Source organism: Pelodiscus sinensis, chromosome 2 (assembly GCF_052426305.1).
Source record: "Pelodiscus sinensis isolate ZL-2025 chromosome 2, ASM5242630v1, whole genome shotgun sequence".
NCBI lineage: Eukaryota > Metazoa > Chordata > Testudines > Trionychidae > Pelodiscus > Pelodiscus sinensis.
Window position 1 is genome coordinate 97,688,403 of NC_143053.1, and position 18,309 is coordinate 97,706,711.

The 18,309-nt window shown below is 41.0% G+C and overlaps 2 protein-coding genes across 2 annotated transcripts in view; both read right to left on the reverse strand.

Moving 5' to 3' along the window:
• Positions 1 to 8,837, reverse strand: part of LOC102447253 (lysine--tRNA ligase-like) — a 103,342-nt gene extending 94,505 nt beyond the window's left edge. The window contains exon 1 of the mRNA XM_075921054.2: positions 963 to 8,837. The gene's annotated coding sequence lies outside the window, so the exon portion shown is untranslated. The remainder of the gene's footprint in view (positions 1 to 962) is intronic.
• A 151-nt stretch (positions 8,838 to 8,988) lies between these two features.
• The window catches only part of CYB5A (cytochrome b5 type A), a 28,129-nt gene continuing 18,808 nt past the window's right edge, over positions 8,989 to 18,309 (reverse strand). The window contains exons 2-5 of the mRNA XM_075921055.2: positions 16,884 to 17,012; positions 14,071 to 14,100; positions 12,462 to 12,496; positions 8,989 to 10,568 (exon numbers count right to left, since the gene is read on the reverse strand). Coding sequence (XP_075777170.1) covers positions 10,490 to 10,568; positions 12,462 to 12,496; positions 14,071 to 14,100; positions 16,884 to 17,012 — 273 coding nt within the window. The 3' untranslated portion in view covers positions 8,989 to 10,489. The remainder of the gene's footprint in view (positions 10,569 to 12,461; positions 12,497 to 14,070; positions 14,101 to 16,883; positions 17,013 to 18,309) is intronic.

Consider the following 18,309-nt stretch of genomic DNA (forward strand, 5'->3'; position numbering starts at 1 on the left):
ATGCTTTGTAAAAAAACCTAGCAGCTAGTTTATTCTGTTTGTTCATTAAGTTAATCAAAAATAGCTATGCAGTGATTGGGTTTTAGAGCAGAAAGTAATACACTAATGAAAGAAGGCAGCCCAGCTGTACTACAGAGAGACAGTTTTAACGTCTACAGGAAAATCAACAACATATCCCTCTGCTTCAAACTGCAGCATATTTTCAGCATTTCTAAAACTGTTATTTCTCCTAAATCATTCAGTTGCATTATTTACTGGTATTTAATTACTTCTGATAGCTCAGGCCTTTTAAAGTTATGCTATTTACGAGAAACTATATTCACCAGGACTACATTCACCCTTTAATTAGGGCCATTTTGCAATGCCCTGGAGTGTACATTTATATCCTAAAAATGTCAGCGCTTGTCACAGGAAGATCATCCCAGCATAAAGGGATTCTCAGATAGCACTAAACCAGCATAGTTAATCTTAAACCACACATCACTTGGAATGTGCAGGATGTGAACCATACTCCTCCGCATCCCATCAGTGTCTGACCACTGTTACTCCCTATCTGGCCACTAGCTTCTAGCATTATTTAAAGCAGCTTCTACCATATCGTGGAAAGAACATAAAGGCAACTTAAATTCAATGTCAGGAATACCCTTTTGAGCTTTACTTGGGATGAGGTCCTTAGTTCTCTATCTGTGAAGCAGCTGGAATGTTCTGTCAAGAGTTCTTTTCTATCATTTACAGTATCACAATTGATACCTATGGGGGGGAAAAACACTTTAATTCTGTTCTGAAAGAGCATGAGGCTTCAAGCAGGAAGTAATGCATGTAGACTCAAATCTGGAGGTGCTGCTAGAGCAATAAATCACATGCAACTTCTGGTTCTCAAGCATCTGTTTTGCATCCCTTTTGATCAAAAGTTAGTTTTGTAGTTTGAAACAGCTAAAACCATATAAGCTCTTTCTACTCACCAAACACTATGGGCCATGGCTGCTTAAGTCCCATGGTCCCTTTGTTATAGGAAGCTCATCCATGCTGGTCTTTTTTCTGTTAAGATTAATGCAGGTTATATTACTTTGATGTTCAGTTCAACTCTGAAAAGAGACTCTAGAAAAATGATAAGCTGGCATTCTAGATTTCCTACATTTACAAACAAAGATTTTCTTTTTACTAATTATGAGCCCTACAAATTGCCTCTGAGCCCCAACAGTCAAGTTAGGTCAATTTTTTCCTTCCTGGCCACCAGCCCCAAGAATAAGGATTCTACAGGCTCAGTTTCACCTGCACAAATCTGATTCCCATCTAGTAGTGCTGTACAGATGTATCCTACCTAGAGCATTATTTGGTCCGAACAGTCTTTATTACTGATGATTACACATGAAGAGAGAAAAATCTATCTAAAATTGTGGAGTGCTGGTTGAGTTTGCAGGAATATCAGTCAAGAAAACAGTCTCCCTCTTCACTGCTTACTTTTGTGCACTCTACCTCTTCCTATTTGTCAAACAGTTTGCAAGGCACACAAGTTTAAGAGTTATTTCCCCAAATCTATGAACATGTAATCTACTCAGTTCAAAAAACGAATAGCATAGTGCAAAATTCAGCTATTACAAAAGCAGGTACAAATCCACTGAGGTCATTGCAACTGTGTTTGTTCATGCTGAAACCAATCAACCACTCAGTCTGATGTAATGATTAGCACCACTGGAAAAGATGGCTGGTTATTTTAGGGACTGAGCAATTCTCATTGACTATGTTGGACTACTCCTGACATTTCTGTGGTACTGTGCCTGCTTGCACCAATGTATCCTAATTTTGCCCTGTACAAATTGTTAGCTAGCTTTTTTACCTTGCACTGGTTTGCATTTTCCAATGTGCTCATAGTAGACAAAACTACATTATCTTCATGAATATAGTGAAACTACATGGCACAGGCAAAGAAATGACAATGAATAAGCAGTAACATTCATTCTGGAAGCATGGACTCAAAATTTTGGACATAGTCCATTTTGTGAGCTCTGTGTTTTATTATTTGGGTGTCCCTGGAGACAAATGGTTCTAATCTACTTATGTTTTTCCAGCTGTAGAAAAAAGTTGGGAAAGATGAAGACATTTTTGAGTCTTATTATAGTCAAGTTATTAAATGGAGGATTAAGAACAAGTCTGACTACTGCTCAGAGAACAAAAAATTCAACATTAAATTCCTCTTATGAACCCAGTACCTAATACATCCCGTGAATTAAAATGTTTTGTCTGTTTCACCAATACAAAAGGGTCATTCAAATCCAGAATGTGTAATATAATAGGAATGAAAACTAATGTAATATAATATGAAAGGAAAGATATTGGTTAATTCAAGGGTCTGAAGATTGGCCTATTTCTACAGTGCTCAAAAGCAAACAGACTTGCTTCAGATCTTGTCAGGGCCCAGAACATGAACACTATGCCCTCACTTTTGCTTCTGAAACTCTTTTACATTCAAGGTACAGTTTCTCTTAATAAATAATTAATTCATTTTCACTGGACTACTGATTAATAATATTCGACCTTAATCCCTGGAACAAAAGACTAGTAGAAAGTACTGTGAACTGAACGGCAAATACCTTGTCTGTCAAGCCCAAGAAGTGACAGCCATTTATGTGTGTGTCATCTTGAGGAGCACATTTCACTCTACTCAGAAAATAATCTGATATTTTTATCTCCTTCAATTTCCTGCACTACAACATCATATTTAGCAAAATTTTGACCCTCGGTCCCACCTACTCTTCTACAGAGGAATCTCAAAGAAGGAATTCCAGAGTTACAGATCTAGGAATACCAGAGTTAGAGACTTACTGGTCAACTGGACACCATGTGAAACAAAGTAACCAGTAAGGCAGGAGTAGAGACAAAAATGTTTTTAAACCAAATACCGTACTGTGCCTGTATTACATCTTAAAGGTAGGCGTATCTGGACTGCCTATCTGCACTCTACCACCCCTCCCTCATGCAGAGCACCCACTAATAGCTAGGAGTTGAAGATATAGAGATTTACCATTGCAGGCCCAAGGCAGCGGAGCAGAAGCAATATTGGGGTTTGCGTGCCTTTCCTGTAAGTTGTGGGTGCTGCTTTCACACACCTCTCCCCCGGCTATGAAGAGGGGAATGCAGTTTTTACCGCTATCCCCCCTCCCACCCATCTACCCCACCAAGAGAGGGACAAGTTTGCCTGGTTCAGGAAAGAAGCTGTCTGCAAAGAAGCTGCCCCTCTGCCTCTGGAACCTTGCCCATAATGTGAACAGCTGGAGCTGGAGCTCCATTTTGTTCAGAGCTACAAACATTTCAGAGTTACAATCTCCATTCCCAAAATGTCCTTACCTCAGAAATTCTATTGTATTTTCTTAGCCTTTGACCCAGTTAAACTACAAGTTGAACCTCTCTAGTCTGGCATCCTTGGGACCTGACTGGTGCCAAACCAGAGAATTTGCCGAACTATAGGAGGTTAATATTGTAGTGAGTTGGTCTATTTTTATTTCACAAACACAAATAAATAGAACAGCGCTTGCAATGTTGCTTAATAATGTGAGACTGCAGTGATTCATCCTATGTAAGCCTACACCTAGCAAAAGTTCTCTTCATAACAAAGCATTAGTATTATTACACAATTTTATTGTATTGGCATAAGGAAATAAGTAGATAAAGCATAAAAACATGTTTATGCTTAGCAACATTACCAGCACTTTCACTGCTTGCTGGTCTCTAAGGCTATATCTACAGTGCACATTTATTTGGAAGTAACTCATGTTATTTTAGTTAGCTGGATGTCCACAAAATAGCAAGCCCATTATTTTGAAAAAAAATTGAAATAACGGGCTTCTTACTCTGATTTCTGTAACCCTCATTTCCTGAGTAAGTGAAATTGAAGGAAGAGTGTTCTTCCTTTGACTTCTTCCTGGGTGAACAGTGCCAAAAACCGAGTTAATGTACTTCAGCTGAAGTTGCGTATCTTAACTCGACTTTAGCCCATAGTGAAGACGGACCCTTAGAAGACATTTTGGGGTTATTTAGAGCTAAACAACAGCATAGAACACAGAGACAGGACTGGTGGCTGTAAACAAACTTTATGGGACAGCGGGAAATTGGCCACTCCTATGAGAAGTGGACATCCAGGTAACTAAAATCATGCTTGACCACAGATGTTGCTGGACCAGAGAGCTGGATTAGAGAGTCAACCTGTACAATAAAATCTCAGAAAGCTCTATTTATGTAAAGGATCCTAACTGAAGACATTGGAAAAAAAGAAAATTAATGTGAGACAGTTTAATGAGAATCTTAACATTTCAGATGGCAAGGAAAGAAAGTCTGAAGATGAAAGGAAAAAGGAGCAGTACAAGTGAATTCAGCTGACTTTCAACTGAGTTTTGCTATACTATTTTTGTTCCAATTACAAGAATATTAAAGTACAACTAGGAGTCATAAAATTCATGTTGGCACAGATGTGCCTAGATTTTTACATGATTACTTATTAGAACCTCTAGAGAGAGATTATAAATTAGTAACTGAATTGTCTTATTTGATACTTCAAAAATAGTTCTAAATAGACAAAAGTTTTAGTAAGAAGGCATCGGCATGCTGGAATGATTAATGGCTTGTGCACATTGAGTACTATTTCAACTACTTTTCTCTATTACCAGGCTACTCAAAGTCAGGAAGAAATAGATGAGGTTTCTGAAAAAAAAAAAAAAAAAAAAAAAAAAAACACACACTTGATAGGTGACCTTTCACAATTCTTTCCAAAGCAAATATGTAAGATAAGAAAATGAGATTGAATAAAGGTTTCATAAGAAGATCATACTGGGTGAGACCAAAGGTCCATCTAGCACAGTCAGTATCCTCTATTCCTGCAAAGGACTGGATGCCCTCAAATCTTTTTGGTTTCAATGGGAATTGAGAGCTCAGCACCTCATAAAAGCAATCTCACTCTTCCTCATGTGCTATATTTAGACTACAGAGTTTTTCCATGATACGTCTGGTATTCCGGAAAAACTCCGCTGCGTTTAGGGAATGTGTCTGCTCTTCTGACTTTTTTCAGAAGAGCAGATGTGCTCTTTCAGAAGCCCTGTAATTCCTCATTTTATGAGGAATAAGGGCTCTTCCAAAAAAGGAGGTTTTTCCGAAATTTGGCCCCAGGTAGACAGGCCAAATTTCAGAAAAGCCTCTTCTGAAAAAACAATCAGAAAAAGGTGCACAAATTGCAGAGCACAATTGGCATAACTTTTTCCCCCCCAAAAAAATGGCAGTCTAGATGTAGCCATGACTATGTCCCAGAGACCAGCAATGTTTACTCTAGTGCCCTGCATACAAATCTCTAGATTTAATGCCTTTTAAGAAAGCACAGGAGTAAGATGGATATTAATACAACAGATTGGTAAAGTGGACTAGAGCATGCCTTTTTGTATCTGTGCATGGTGAGTTTCTCTATCACTCACCTTCTCTTCATAAAATGGGAGCTCTGATGGTATTTATCTCTCCTTCCCCTCAACACTACATAAAGTCCTTTCTGTACACTTTGGGATTCCTGCAGGAAAAGGGATTTTAAAGTCAAAATAGGCCAGAGGAAAAGTAAACCAGTTGCATCGTCCCATCTCAATTCCTATGGAACTTGTCCAGGAGAGGAGGCAAGTAGAACAAGCTGTTTTGGCTTTATGCCAAAAGGAAACCTCAGTTCTTTTAGTGCAGCTTCTGCATAATACAAAGAGGCCAGACAAGAGGGTAACAATATGGTACAAAATCTCCAAATTCCCCACTTCAGATTAAAACTGCAAGCAGAGCAAATCATGAGAAACAATGGGGAGGGGGGAGAACCAGGGGAGGCCAGAAGGACAGCTCTGTAAACAAATGCAAAGAAAAAAAAGTATTTGATTTTAGCTGTACACCACTGAAAAGTTCCTGCCAGTAAAATTAATACCAATGAAATGATTAAGTGAAACTGTCAGATGACGATGGCAGGAATTTTCATAAAGGCTTAATTAAAGGGTTCAGGTGCTCAATTTTGATTTTTATGGAAGATCAGCTTTCCTTCATTTTCCTGCCCTTTTTATTTATTTATTTACAGATGGTCTAAAGAGAAAGTAAATACTATCCCATTTCCTCTTGACTCCAGACTGAACACGTCTAACTTTATTCACTTTCTTGGCTACTTCTATGACAGAGTGGCCATTCTTTACTGGACAGTTTCTAAAAATTAATATTTAATTAAGATTACTTTTTTCTTCCATAAACGCTTTAGGTATAGATTCAAAAAGAAAAAAATAAACTTTGATATTTTATCTATACTCAAAAATGCTTCTATTATTAAATGGGAATTTAAAATCTGTTTACATCTCAGTTTGTACAACCAAAAGCATCCACTCTGCTTCTATAGAGGTACAATTTATACTCAATACCACATATCTGTGGTATTTTAACGGAACAGTACAATGCTTAAGATGCAAAGTTAAAACATATTGAAATTTAAATGTCACCATTTCCATTTGTCCTAAATGTTTCAAAATCTTTTTTAAATTGCTCTGTGCAAAGTGTGACTTATTCCCTCTAAATTTATTCACAGCACTTAGCTCAGGCAGTAAATATTTGAATAATATTAGAAGTAATCTGGTACTTAATATTGTTAAAACCAAAGGATTAACCTTAAAAAACCACTATGTTACACTAGGTGTTCATTTTTTAAAAACTGTAACCTAAAACTAATTGAATTTTTACAATTTTGGGGAGATGGGGGCATTTTTACAAGGAGTTATTTTCATTTGGCATTACAAAGACAGTAAGCTTTCAAATAAAAAGGGATATTACCATATACTGCAAGACACATGCACAACACCACTGCTTTTAAGAGTACAGTAATGCATAGACACTTGGGCCCAGAGTGTCCCACTCTGATCTGTAGAGGAATCTTCCTTATTATGCAGCCCTATTATCTTATTGGCCTACATGGTAATGCGTTAGAAACTTGGGAAACACGCATTAACACAGTGATCCCCAACACGGCGCCCGCGGGGCCATTTTTGTACACCCGCCAAGTGCTCGGGGCTGGCCTGGCCCTGGGCACATGGTGCATGCGCTGTGGCCGGAGCCGGCCCTGGCGCATGGTAAGCGCCGGCCCCGGGAGCGCCGCGAATTGGCCGCTCGTGCCCCGGGCGCGCGGCGCTTGGGGGGGGGCGCGCCGGTGCGCGGCGTTTGTAGGGGGGAGCCGGCCCCGGGAGCGCGGCGCTTGCGGGGGGGCACCCCCGAGCACACGGCTATGGGGGGGGCTCCTCACCCCAGCACGCGGCTATGGGGGGAGCCGCTCGCCCCCTGCCCAGCAGGCGAACGGCCACACCCCCTGGCGTCCGGCAGCCTCTAAAGGTTGGGGACCACTGCATTAACACTTTGTTGCTTATTTGAAAACACAGCCTAGGACTAGAACTAAACTGGAGATAACCTTTCATGGCATTACTCCCACCCAACTGAACTATCAGGGACATAGACTATAGGCCCAGAGTCCTGCATGTGTGTCACAGAAAAGGGCAAGCACTGTAGCACTTGCCACAGCACCAATTAAATGGGATAACTTCTAGTAGCAAATTTTCAGATGCTTCTTTTCCCAGAACCCTTTTGTACAGGTTTTTCTGGATAAGCAGGGGCCTGTACAAGAATCTACATCTGACAGCTTTTGCAGGCTCATTGAACATACATATATCATTCAGATTAAACCATATCAACACAAAATTATCAGTAGCACATGCGCCATTTCAATGAAAATCTATGCACTGCAGAGCCACTTGAATAAATGTATCCGTAAGTACTTGGCAATGGCAGAGTTTCTCTGGCCCCAGGGCCCTGCCAGAGACACAGCTCTTCCAACCCTGCTGCTGAAGAAAAGACCGTTACCTTCATCCATAACTGGTGTTCCTTGAAATGTGTTGCTCATGTCCATTCCATAGAAGACCTGCATGCTTGCCATTTACACCAGAGCTGGAAGTTTTCCCCTCAGTGTTATGTACAGGGGACTGGCTCTGGTGTCCACTGGAGTGGTGCCTATATGGTGTGGTAAAAAAATGCACCATTAACTACCCATATCCTCAGTTCCTTCTTGCTGGAAATGCCATCAGTGGGAAAGGAGGGCAGGTCATGGAACAGACATGAGCTATGCATCTCAAGAACACCAGTTATGGACAAAGAGAACTGTCTTCTCAAGTGCTTGCTCATGTCCATTCAATATTAGGTGACTCCAAAGCAATACCAACGGAGGCAGGTAGGAGTTCACAGATGTGAAGAATGCAACAGTGCAGTGAATGTGTGGAAAAAAAAGACGATGTCATGGTTCTGCAGTTGTTCTCTACAGGAACATGCACCAGGTAGGCTGCCAAGGACACCTGCACTCTGATTGAATGGGCCCTCACAATTGGAGGTGGTGGGACCTGTGCTAACTCAAAACAGGCCCTGATAACTGGCAGAGATCCAGTTAGAAAGCCTCTGCAAGGACAATGGAAAGCCCTTGATTCTGTCTGCTGTTGCAATAAAAAGCTGCATTGACTTGTGGAAGGACTTTGTATACTCCAGGTAAAACGCCAAAACACAACTGACATCTAGGGCATGCAGCCTCCTTTCCTCAGTAGTGGGATATAGCTTAGGGTAAAACACGGGGAGGAAGATGCTCCAGTTTGCTTAGAAGGACACCACCATCTTTGGCAAGAAGGTTGGATGGGGCTATAATTGGACTTTATCCTTCTAGAAGACTGTATACGGTGGTTCTCATTTCAGGGCTTTAAGCTCTGGCACATTTCACTGATGTTATTGCCACAAGGAACATGACCTTCCACAAGTGGGAAAGTGAGCAGGAGCCCATGTGCTCCAAGGGGGAACCTATGAACCTGCTAAGAACCATTACTTATAGACATACCCATAAAAAAATTAATCTGCTGAATTGGAATTAGTACATGTAAGATATAAAATCAGATTTTCTAAGGATAAGGGAAGATATACCAGGGATTTGCTTTTATTCAGGAGCATTGTACACACAATTATTTAGAAGAAATATTAGTAGCAGAAGTTAAAAACATTGCCCTAGAAAAGGCAAATAGCAAATTTCCTCACCCATACAGTTATTTCATGAATACAAGTCATAGGTTATCTTTTTTCCTTAGTACTAAAAGAAGGAACATGATCAAGTGAGTACTTAGTGCAGATTTAGATCTATTTCACTCATTAGGTACCATAGCATTAATCTGAACGTTTCCTAAAGGTTTGACTCAAGTTGTAGAAAAAATTAGTCACATAAGCACAGAGCTCTAGTGCAGGGGTGAGGAACCTTTTTTGGTTTGGGGCCACTGACGCACAGAAAAATCAGTTGGGGGCTGCACACAATGAGAAGCAGAAAGACACTCCTCACATTCCCCTCACACACCAGAGCCTGGGCCAGGGGGGAGGGGACGCACCCAGACTAGTAGATTTGATGTGCTCTACCCTGCAGGTGGGCAGTTGGGGAGCTGGAGTGCCATCATGCATTCCTCAATGCTGAGCCTCAGGAACTGGATCCAGGCAAGCCGGAGGCCCCATCTGGCCCAGGTTCCCCACGCCTGCTCTAGTGGATAAAACCAATATTTTGTTGCATTTAAGAAAAATTGCCTGTTGTGGAATTTACACAAAATATTTTCTCCAAAAAAGGCAGAACAAATCAAGAGATTTTTGGTTTCTTTTTTTTTGCGCAGAATCGATAGTGCAATAATTGGGACATCTCATATAAACATTATCCTAAATTTAATTTTTACTATGCTCAGTGATGGTATTTCAAGCAGCAACTGATTTATTCATGGTGGCATCCAGTACCAATCTTTCCTAAGGTGTCAGAAAGGTCTTTTACATAGGCCATTAGATAGCCTGACAATGTAGGACTACACATTGTGTAGGTTTTACTCTGTTTACAAGCTTTACAGATCCGTTGACCTACTAAACTGCTGAGTTTGAATAAAAGGTAAAAATGGAATTTTTTTCTTTATGTAGGAAGAAAAAAAATCTATTTGAAAGCAATGCTAGACAAATCAAAATACAATATTATAGCTAAAGAGTAAAGTGAACAGTGTTTTCATGAAAACATGAATACTAGTTTTCAGTTATTTAGGGCTGATTGATTTGTATTAAAAATCATACAGAGCCTTAAACATTAAAGAATCAATGTTAGAAGTTTCCGGCTGGTACATACATAATGTGTGTTCTAATACAGAAATCAGCAGTTATCTGAAATAGTTCATTCGAGAATAAAACAGTGTTATGCAAAAGAAACACTACCATTAGCACTCAAACAGTGAGTAGAAGGTAGCATTAGAAAGAAAGTGCACAGCAGAAAGTTTTCTGGTTTTCGGGACAAGTTCAATTTAAAATTCTCTCTTCAGATACACATTTGTCAGGAAGTGTAGTGGGTTAAGATGGCTTCTGTTTTCTTTCCAAAATCAGTCTTTCCTTTAATTGGTTTTCAGTAGGATGCTTATTCTGACATGTAGAGATGATACATCAAGGCCACAATAATTGCTCCTATTGCTGGGATCACCCAACTGCTCCACCAACTAGAAGGAATCACAGTGAGAATTATTTTCATGCAATGTCTAGCAGCTACTAAATTACAGATTTGATATTTGATTGGTTATGCAAGTTTATTTTGTAATCTCTACCTTTTTACCCTTCAAATGTGGATGAGAGAGCCTTTAATCGAGACAGTGTTTGGGTTGGTCTAGAACCAAAAAGGGTCACATTATCATGCATGCAACTAGCATGATAATGTGAAAAGTTTTTATAACTATGCAAAATCTAAGCTTGCTGATTGGAGAACAGTTTGATTCCAGTCAAACTTAAAAGCTATGGCTTGTCACCACAGAACAGTGCCACCCATTGAAAAGCAGATACAGGTAAGCTCTCTCAGTAAGGCTTTTGGTTCTGCAATTCCTCAACTGGAAGCAACGTGGAAGGTTCTTTAGGTACAGGATTCCTTTATATAATGAACAGTATTAATGCATGAAGCACCTGCTGGATTGTGTTGAAATCCCAGAACATTTGAGAATATTTTTAATACTTCTATAAGTGCTGCTCTGTGTTTAGCCCGTCATCCTCTTTGTATTTATTTTTGCATGTAACTTAGACTTTTCTGAGTTGATGCTTATAAGGCAGCCAGAGTTGCCACTGACAGCAGGAGCACTAGCAAGTAAGATCACCAAGTATCTCCTGCATTAGTAGCACTTCTGAAGAAGAGACATGAAGAGTTGGTATCAAAGAAGCTCAACTCAACTTCATGATGAACTGTAAAATCTTCTAGGTAACAGGACATTCCCTAGAGAGCGTTGATAAGCAAATCTGCTATTAACACATGACAAGAGCCTTCAATTCCTGGGACCTAATTCCACGGGAAGTTATACCTAGTTGTTCTCTGTGTGGACACACTCATTCTGGAATAAAGAGCATCCACACAGGAAGATCAGGAATGCTTTTTTGTTTTAAATTCACTCTTTACCTTTCTCTAAGTCAGGGGTTGGTAATAATTTTTGATGGGGGGCCAATTCAGAAATTTTTCAAATGGCCCCAGGCCACTGGAAGGGGAGGGGCCAGGACATCTTTCGTGCTTGCCCACCCGCAGACCCTGATCAGTCTGGGGATGAGGAGCATGCAAAGTCCGTGCCTCTGTTCCCTCACCCCTGAAGAGAACCACTAACTGTTCTGAACAACTGGCAGTTCCCTCTAAGTGCCCGAGGCCCTTGCGGTGCAGGAGACTTTTCGTGCTCCCCACTGCACCCAGGTCAATTAAGGCCTGGGGGAGAGGGAACATGTGAAGCTAAGCAGCAGCTAGCAGTTGACTAAGCACCAAGCTGCTTGCAGGGCAGGAAGAGACTTCTCACGCTCCCCCACCCCCAAGCCCTGATTGGCCTGGGGGAGGGGAGGTGGCAGGGCCTCCATGGGCCAAATCATCCCACTTGGCAGGCCAGATCTAGTCCACAGAGGCCTTTTTGCCCACTCCTACTCTAAGGGAGCTTCCTAGCATTGATAAGCCCCCAATACCTACCACATTATTTCCTATAGATAGAACCTCTAAGCCACATTTCTCTAATCTGACAATACCTCTGGTCCAGCATAGTCTGCGATTCCCTTGGTGTTTCAGGGCTGAAGCACTCCTGAGGTGACAACCAGCAGGCTGGGGACAGGAGCATGGCCGGATGAGGGACAAGTAGCATAGCAGTGCCCTGGGGGTGTAGCACCCCTTGGAAACCGAGGGGCCAGCATTGACTTCCCCTGGCCTAGCAAATTCCCTCAATTTGGACTTGTCAGGTCCAGAGGATGCTGGGCCAGGGAGGTTCAATCAGTAGTACTTAACAGTTTTGGTTTTTTTTTGTTATTTGCTTCATTGAATTAGGAAGGGATAACCATGAAGTATCATTGTGCTTTAATTTGTGATATTAAACGTCATACTATACCTGGAATTAGACTCCATAGTGGTAATAAGTGTTCCCTGAAAAACAAAGTCATACTTAAGATACAGAGCATGAGTTGCCTCCCTTTTCCCCCAATCTCCACACAGAGAACTGGGCGGGATTCATCGTAACACTTCAGTTTATACCTTTTCCCACCAGCCAGCCTCATCAAGCCACAAATGCAGTTTTTATGCCTGGATGAAGTCAGCCATAATTTAAAACTTCTGTCGTAAACTGCTCATCTGTTGTAAACTGCTCATCAGATAATATTCTGATGCCATGTTTCCTGCTGCAATTTATACCTGGTTACAAAATAGTTCCCTTAAATTATTGCCAAGTATTTTAATGGCTCTCTTACCAATAAGTGATTTTATAGCACTAACTTCTGCTTTATACCAAGATTATGACCTGTTTAGATGTTTATAGTGACACTTTCTTTGGGCCTAAGCTTTCCATGCTTAGTTTCAGTATCAGGGGAATATCTGAAAGGTTGAATTATTGCAGTTGAAAAAACAACTTTAAGACTAAAGCTTTTCGGTCACCAATAACTAAAGCTAAATACTCCAATGTATACTTAAATATTCCCTGTTGAATATGGTGGTATGATTAATTCACTTGATTAATCATCATATTGAAGTTTTGTGCTACTTCAACTTTAAAGTTTACTATAAACTACATTTTTAAAAAGGCCACTGCTATCAGGCTGTCTTATTCAAACTTAAAAGTAGTTGCTATAGGCAAAAACAAAATATTAAACATTTAGACCTCGATCAACAATTAAGCAGATAAGTATTTTTTCCCTCCCCTACCAATATTACTGAAGTGACACACACCTAAGACAAGGGCACATAAAGGGAGGTACACGCTGAGAGCCATGCACTGCTTCACATCCAATCAAAGCACTGCTATGGTTCAGTCAGCACACTCCACAAATTCTAGGTACATAAACACACTGAGCAAAACCACCCTATTTTGGAAGACCATCTTGGTTAGGACAATCCTGCGGCCCACTGAGATGAAGGCCCTCTCACTAGCCTACGTTGCTTATCATTGGTTTACAGTCATTGACATTTAACAGGTATGCTGCTAACCTGTTAACCCAGCCCTTAACAGTTTCTCCAGCCAAATGGTAAGATCAATTTTGAGACTTCATTCTTCCTCAATCCCATCTATCTCAGGAACATCTGGGGACAGGTTTATCCCCAGCTGTTCATACAAACTTAAAAAAGTCAACTGAATCACCTCTGCCTACAAGTTTTACTTGCTACACTTAAGTTTTATTAAAAACTAGAAAAAACAATTCATTTGTACATTTGATGGCACTTACTACACAGTGAAACCAAGAAAGACTGGAATTAATGTCCTTATTTGGTTTTTTGGGGGGAGGGGGAAGAGCTCAGCAAGAATGAAAGGAAACATGCAGCCAACAGTAAATGATTACACTGATTGATGGGGAGGGGGGAGTAGGGGTCTCACGGCAAGCACAGTACTTAAAACTTAACCTTCATGTAGTTTACTTTTAAAATGGAACCTTAATGTTCTTTTATCTCTCAGTAGGGACAGTGTGTACAAAACATCTCAGTGTTTGAGATTTCAAAACAAGGACACTTACGGTTGGTTTCTGAACTTTCTCTCTGTCGTCCTACAAGCAAAGAAGGGGAAAAAGGGTTAGACAAGAATGAAGTGTACAAAAAGGGACTTTATAAGAAGGTCGCGAGTTTCAGTTAGTACTGTTCCAATAACTCTCCTTCATTTTTTCTACAGTATAGCCTTAAAGAATTTGAAGACATCTTCACGAACTTATCTTACAGTGTAAGTCACAAACCATTTTATTTGCTTTTATCATGCACTTACAAATAATTTCCAGAATGCTTCCTAATTCAACTGAACTTAATGCATTTAATAATTTCATGCTTCAGAAGATAATTTCCTAAAATCCTAAAATATTCACATGCATTTGAACTATTGCATACCAAAAAAGGGTAATTTTTCAGTTAGTTATTTCCTCCCGCTATTCACACAAGTATAAAAGATAGAGGCAAGCTAATCAAGGTCCCATGTGCTCTGCAGCATTTGGTTGCAATGGCTCTGAATTCTGCAGAACTCTAAGATAGCAGATGAAGTCAGTGGCAGATTCATATATGTTTTAAAAAGATGTTTATAAATATATTATTTATGAACCACGCATACAGAATTAAGCCAGTGTTTTCTATACCTCAGATAAAATGACCACATCTGAGACACATGCAGTAGTTAATAGCAGTAGTAGTACCGCCATAGCAATTAGGAGTTCTAGTTATGGACCAGGGCCTCATTGTACTGATGTACAAGTAGAACAAAAAAAGAAAGTCTCCCAACCATAAAGAGCTTACAATCTAAGTACAAGATGAAACAAGATATGCAAACAGGGGAAATACAGTAAAACTCTGTTGGTCCGCCATCCAATGCTCCGGCACTCCTGATGGTCCGGCACCATCAGGAACCCGGAAGTGCTCCGCGTAGCTGGAAGATTGGAGCGGTTCTGCACCTGGCTTCCCTGATTCAGCCACTGCTGAAACTGATCAGTAGGTGAATCGGGGAATCCGGGGGCAGAGCAGCTGGGGTGCTGCCGGGTTGGTCCCGGAGCGCTGCCCCTCGGCGCTGCGGGACCAACCCAGCAGCACCCCAGCTGCTCTGCCGCAGGCATCCCCGATTCAGCCACTGCTGAAACTGACCAACAGTGGCTGAATCGGGGATGGCTGGGGCAGAGCCGGACTATCCGAAGGGGGGGCTATGAGGGGTCTGGGGTGGCATCACCTCCCACCCCACCCCGGACCCCTCATAGCCCCCCCTTCCGATAGTCCAGCATCTCTGATAATCCGGCACCCCCTGGGTCCTAAAGTTGCCGGATTATCCGAAGTTTACTGTAAAAGCAAACAATGACAAAGATCAGCACAATAACAGCTGCACCATCACTCTAACACTATCAAATTTTCTCTGGGCATCAAAGGAAAGGAATTAGGATATGCCATGAAGATCCTTGAAAGTAGTTTGTTTGGTGTGAAAAGGAGAGTCAGTGGAGGGATGCAAACAAGGTGAGACTGGTCAAAGACAATGGACTAATTAATGACCCCTGTGCCAGCATTCTGAATGGATTTGAGTAGGGCACGATTGTATTTGTCCAGGCCAGAGAAAGATTTTTTTTCTGTAACCAAGACATGAGTTGATAAGAGCTTGAAGTAATTTCAGCTGAGTGGATGAACATGATATGCAGGGCTCGCCAAACTGCAGCGAGCCCCGCTCGCCAGCTGCACTATCCAGTGATCTGAGCATGTGCAGATTGCTCTTCTGGGTTGCAATCTACTCGCCATGGGCGAGTAGATTGCATTATTTGTCAAGCCCTGATGATATGTACCTAAGATGTCATTCAGAAACAATCAGCAGCACTTAAAAATGTAGCCTGGATATAAGGAACTAATGAGAGGTCTAAATCAAAAGGTGTTGCCCAGGTTATAGAACCAAGTGACAAGTAGAATGGTGGTATTTTCATGACAATCAAAAAAGCTAGAGGTGAAGATTTAGAATTCTGTTTTAACCATGCTAATAATCTTTCATGTTTTTAATATTATGACAACCAGAAGAGCTAGAACTCTTTTTTAAAATGGTAACAGATTGAGAAATTCATTTCTATTCCAAGGGATAAATGGCAGAGACACAGAGTGCAAAGGACTCTGTCCAATTTCAGCTTCTATATCCCATGCAAGATGTTAATTATTCTGAATGAGTTTTTTAGTACAATAGGTGGCCTGTCCTTATAAAAGGTTTAAGGAAGTTCAAAGTAGGGATGTAAAATCCTGTTTAATTGGTTAACTAGTTGAACATGCTGTTAACCAGTTAACTAAATTAAAGGAGTTGTGGATAGTGTCCTGAGTAGCTCCTGCCTTTGGGCCACCCGGACCCACTGTAGACACGGGCTGCTCTGGACAACCATACCAGCCTGTGTCTGGCACATATCCATCCCCTGAACAGCAGGTGGGGAACTGCTCCAACCCTGCCAGTTAAACATTCACAACCCTAATTCAGAGAGATACTATTTTAAAGAATCCTATCTTATTTTAGGGAGATGTACAGATTTGAGTGAGAAATATGATTTTTAGGTTTTAGTTTTATCGGTCAACCTAAGCTGAAAACTCTGGCTGTAATGCATTTCAAAGAGGAGAGAAACTATGCCCTTATTAGGATTTGATACTACATTATCTGAGCACTATCAGTGTTCTACCCTCAGCTTATGTCTGAGCAGGAAAGAGCATACTGGCTTCATCCAAAGTTAGCTGGAGTGATGACAATAAGTTCTGGCTACATCTGGTAATCATTTATTCTATTTTTCATGTGCTTATCAGAGAAGTGTCTAACTACTGAACATTGTAGTGACATCAATGTACTCACAGGATGAAGCTCCCCAATAATGAAGGACTCAGACAGTGTTCTGGCATCTGTGGAATGGCCAACATCCTCAAAGCTTTCAGTAGCATCTCCTCCAGCTTGTTCCCTTAGGACTTCTTCACCACCTGGATGCTGTAATGGAAAAAAAAATTCATTTCATGATCTTACAAGAAGTCTCGTATCTTCAAGAAATCACAGGAGGATGAAACATTACAAATGTCAAGCCAAATTTATCATGAAAAAAATGTATGCACATTCTTAAAAAAACCAATTTAATATTTTTGAAGAGCCCCCTGGTTTACACAATGTGAGAAAATAAAATTCCTTGTCTTATTTTTCCAGTTTCTTTTTGCAAAACTGATTCTTCCTTACATTCTAAACTACAAATTCTTCATTCAAAAACTTCCACCTGGATGATTAATTGCTAGAAGTAGAATCTCACATTCCTAACTGAACTAATCCAGGCCTGACAGGAAGTAAGGATATTAAAATGTATTTGTGTAAACGTGTAACTGCTGAAATTCAGTGGATATACATTTACCCATGGGGGTGGAAGAGGAGAAGGTGGGATCTGGTGCTCCCGTTCTCTCCGCCCCCCACGCCAGCTGCAGTAGAATGGGGTGGGGTGGCATGGGATGGGATGGGGTGGAAGACAGGATCTGGTGCTCACAGCTGGCTCCCCACATGCACAGGATCTTGTCTTCTCCCCACCCTTGCTGTCTCTGATATGCAAGCAGCTGGAAGGGGAGGCTGTGCGCAACCAAGAGCGTTAACCAATGAGCCCAGACACATTGGTTAACCGTGTACTCAGCAACACATTCACATCCATAACAGGAAGTTACATACATAAGCAAATTAACTTAACACACTACTATAACACTTTTTCTACATATGGATTATTTATACTTCTTGTGAGAGCTGAAACAAATCCTAATGTATATGCTGTGGACTTCAACAGTGACAGCAACAAATGATTAAAGTTTTTACATTGTTAGAGTCTTCCTAGTATATGTAAACCAGTACTAATTGACAAGCAAATCTGGGTAAAATTTTCACAAGTGCATGACAGGTAGGTGCCCAACACCCACTGAAATCAATGGGCCGTCGGTGCTTCTCAAAATTGTACCTAATTACTCTTACACCTACATACAGTATCTCTGAGAAATGCCGGCAGTCAAAAAATGCTTACATCTTCAAATTCTCCCTGCCAATATTGTGGCTTAAACATATTTTCTTTATGAAAAAGAATCATGTGCTCTGGTGGACACTCCATACAACTCATCACGTCTATATAGTTCCTGTCTGTTGGCCCCTCCTTAAAGGTGCAGGCCCCCTAGACAAGCCTCGTGGCAGGAAGCTGACCCCAGACAGCAGCACCTCACCATGTGGCTCTCCCTGCCACAGCCAGGACAAGGCATATCTGCTCGAG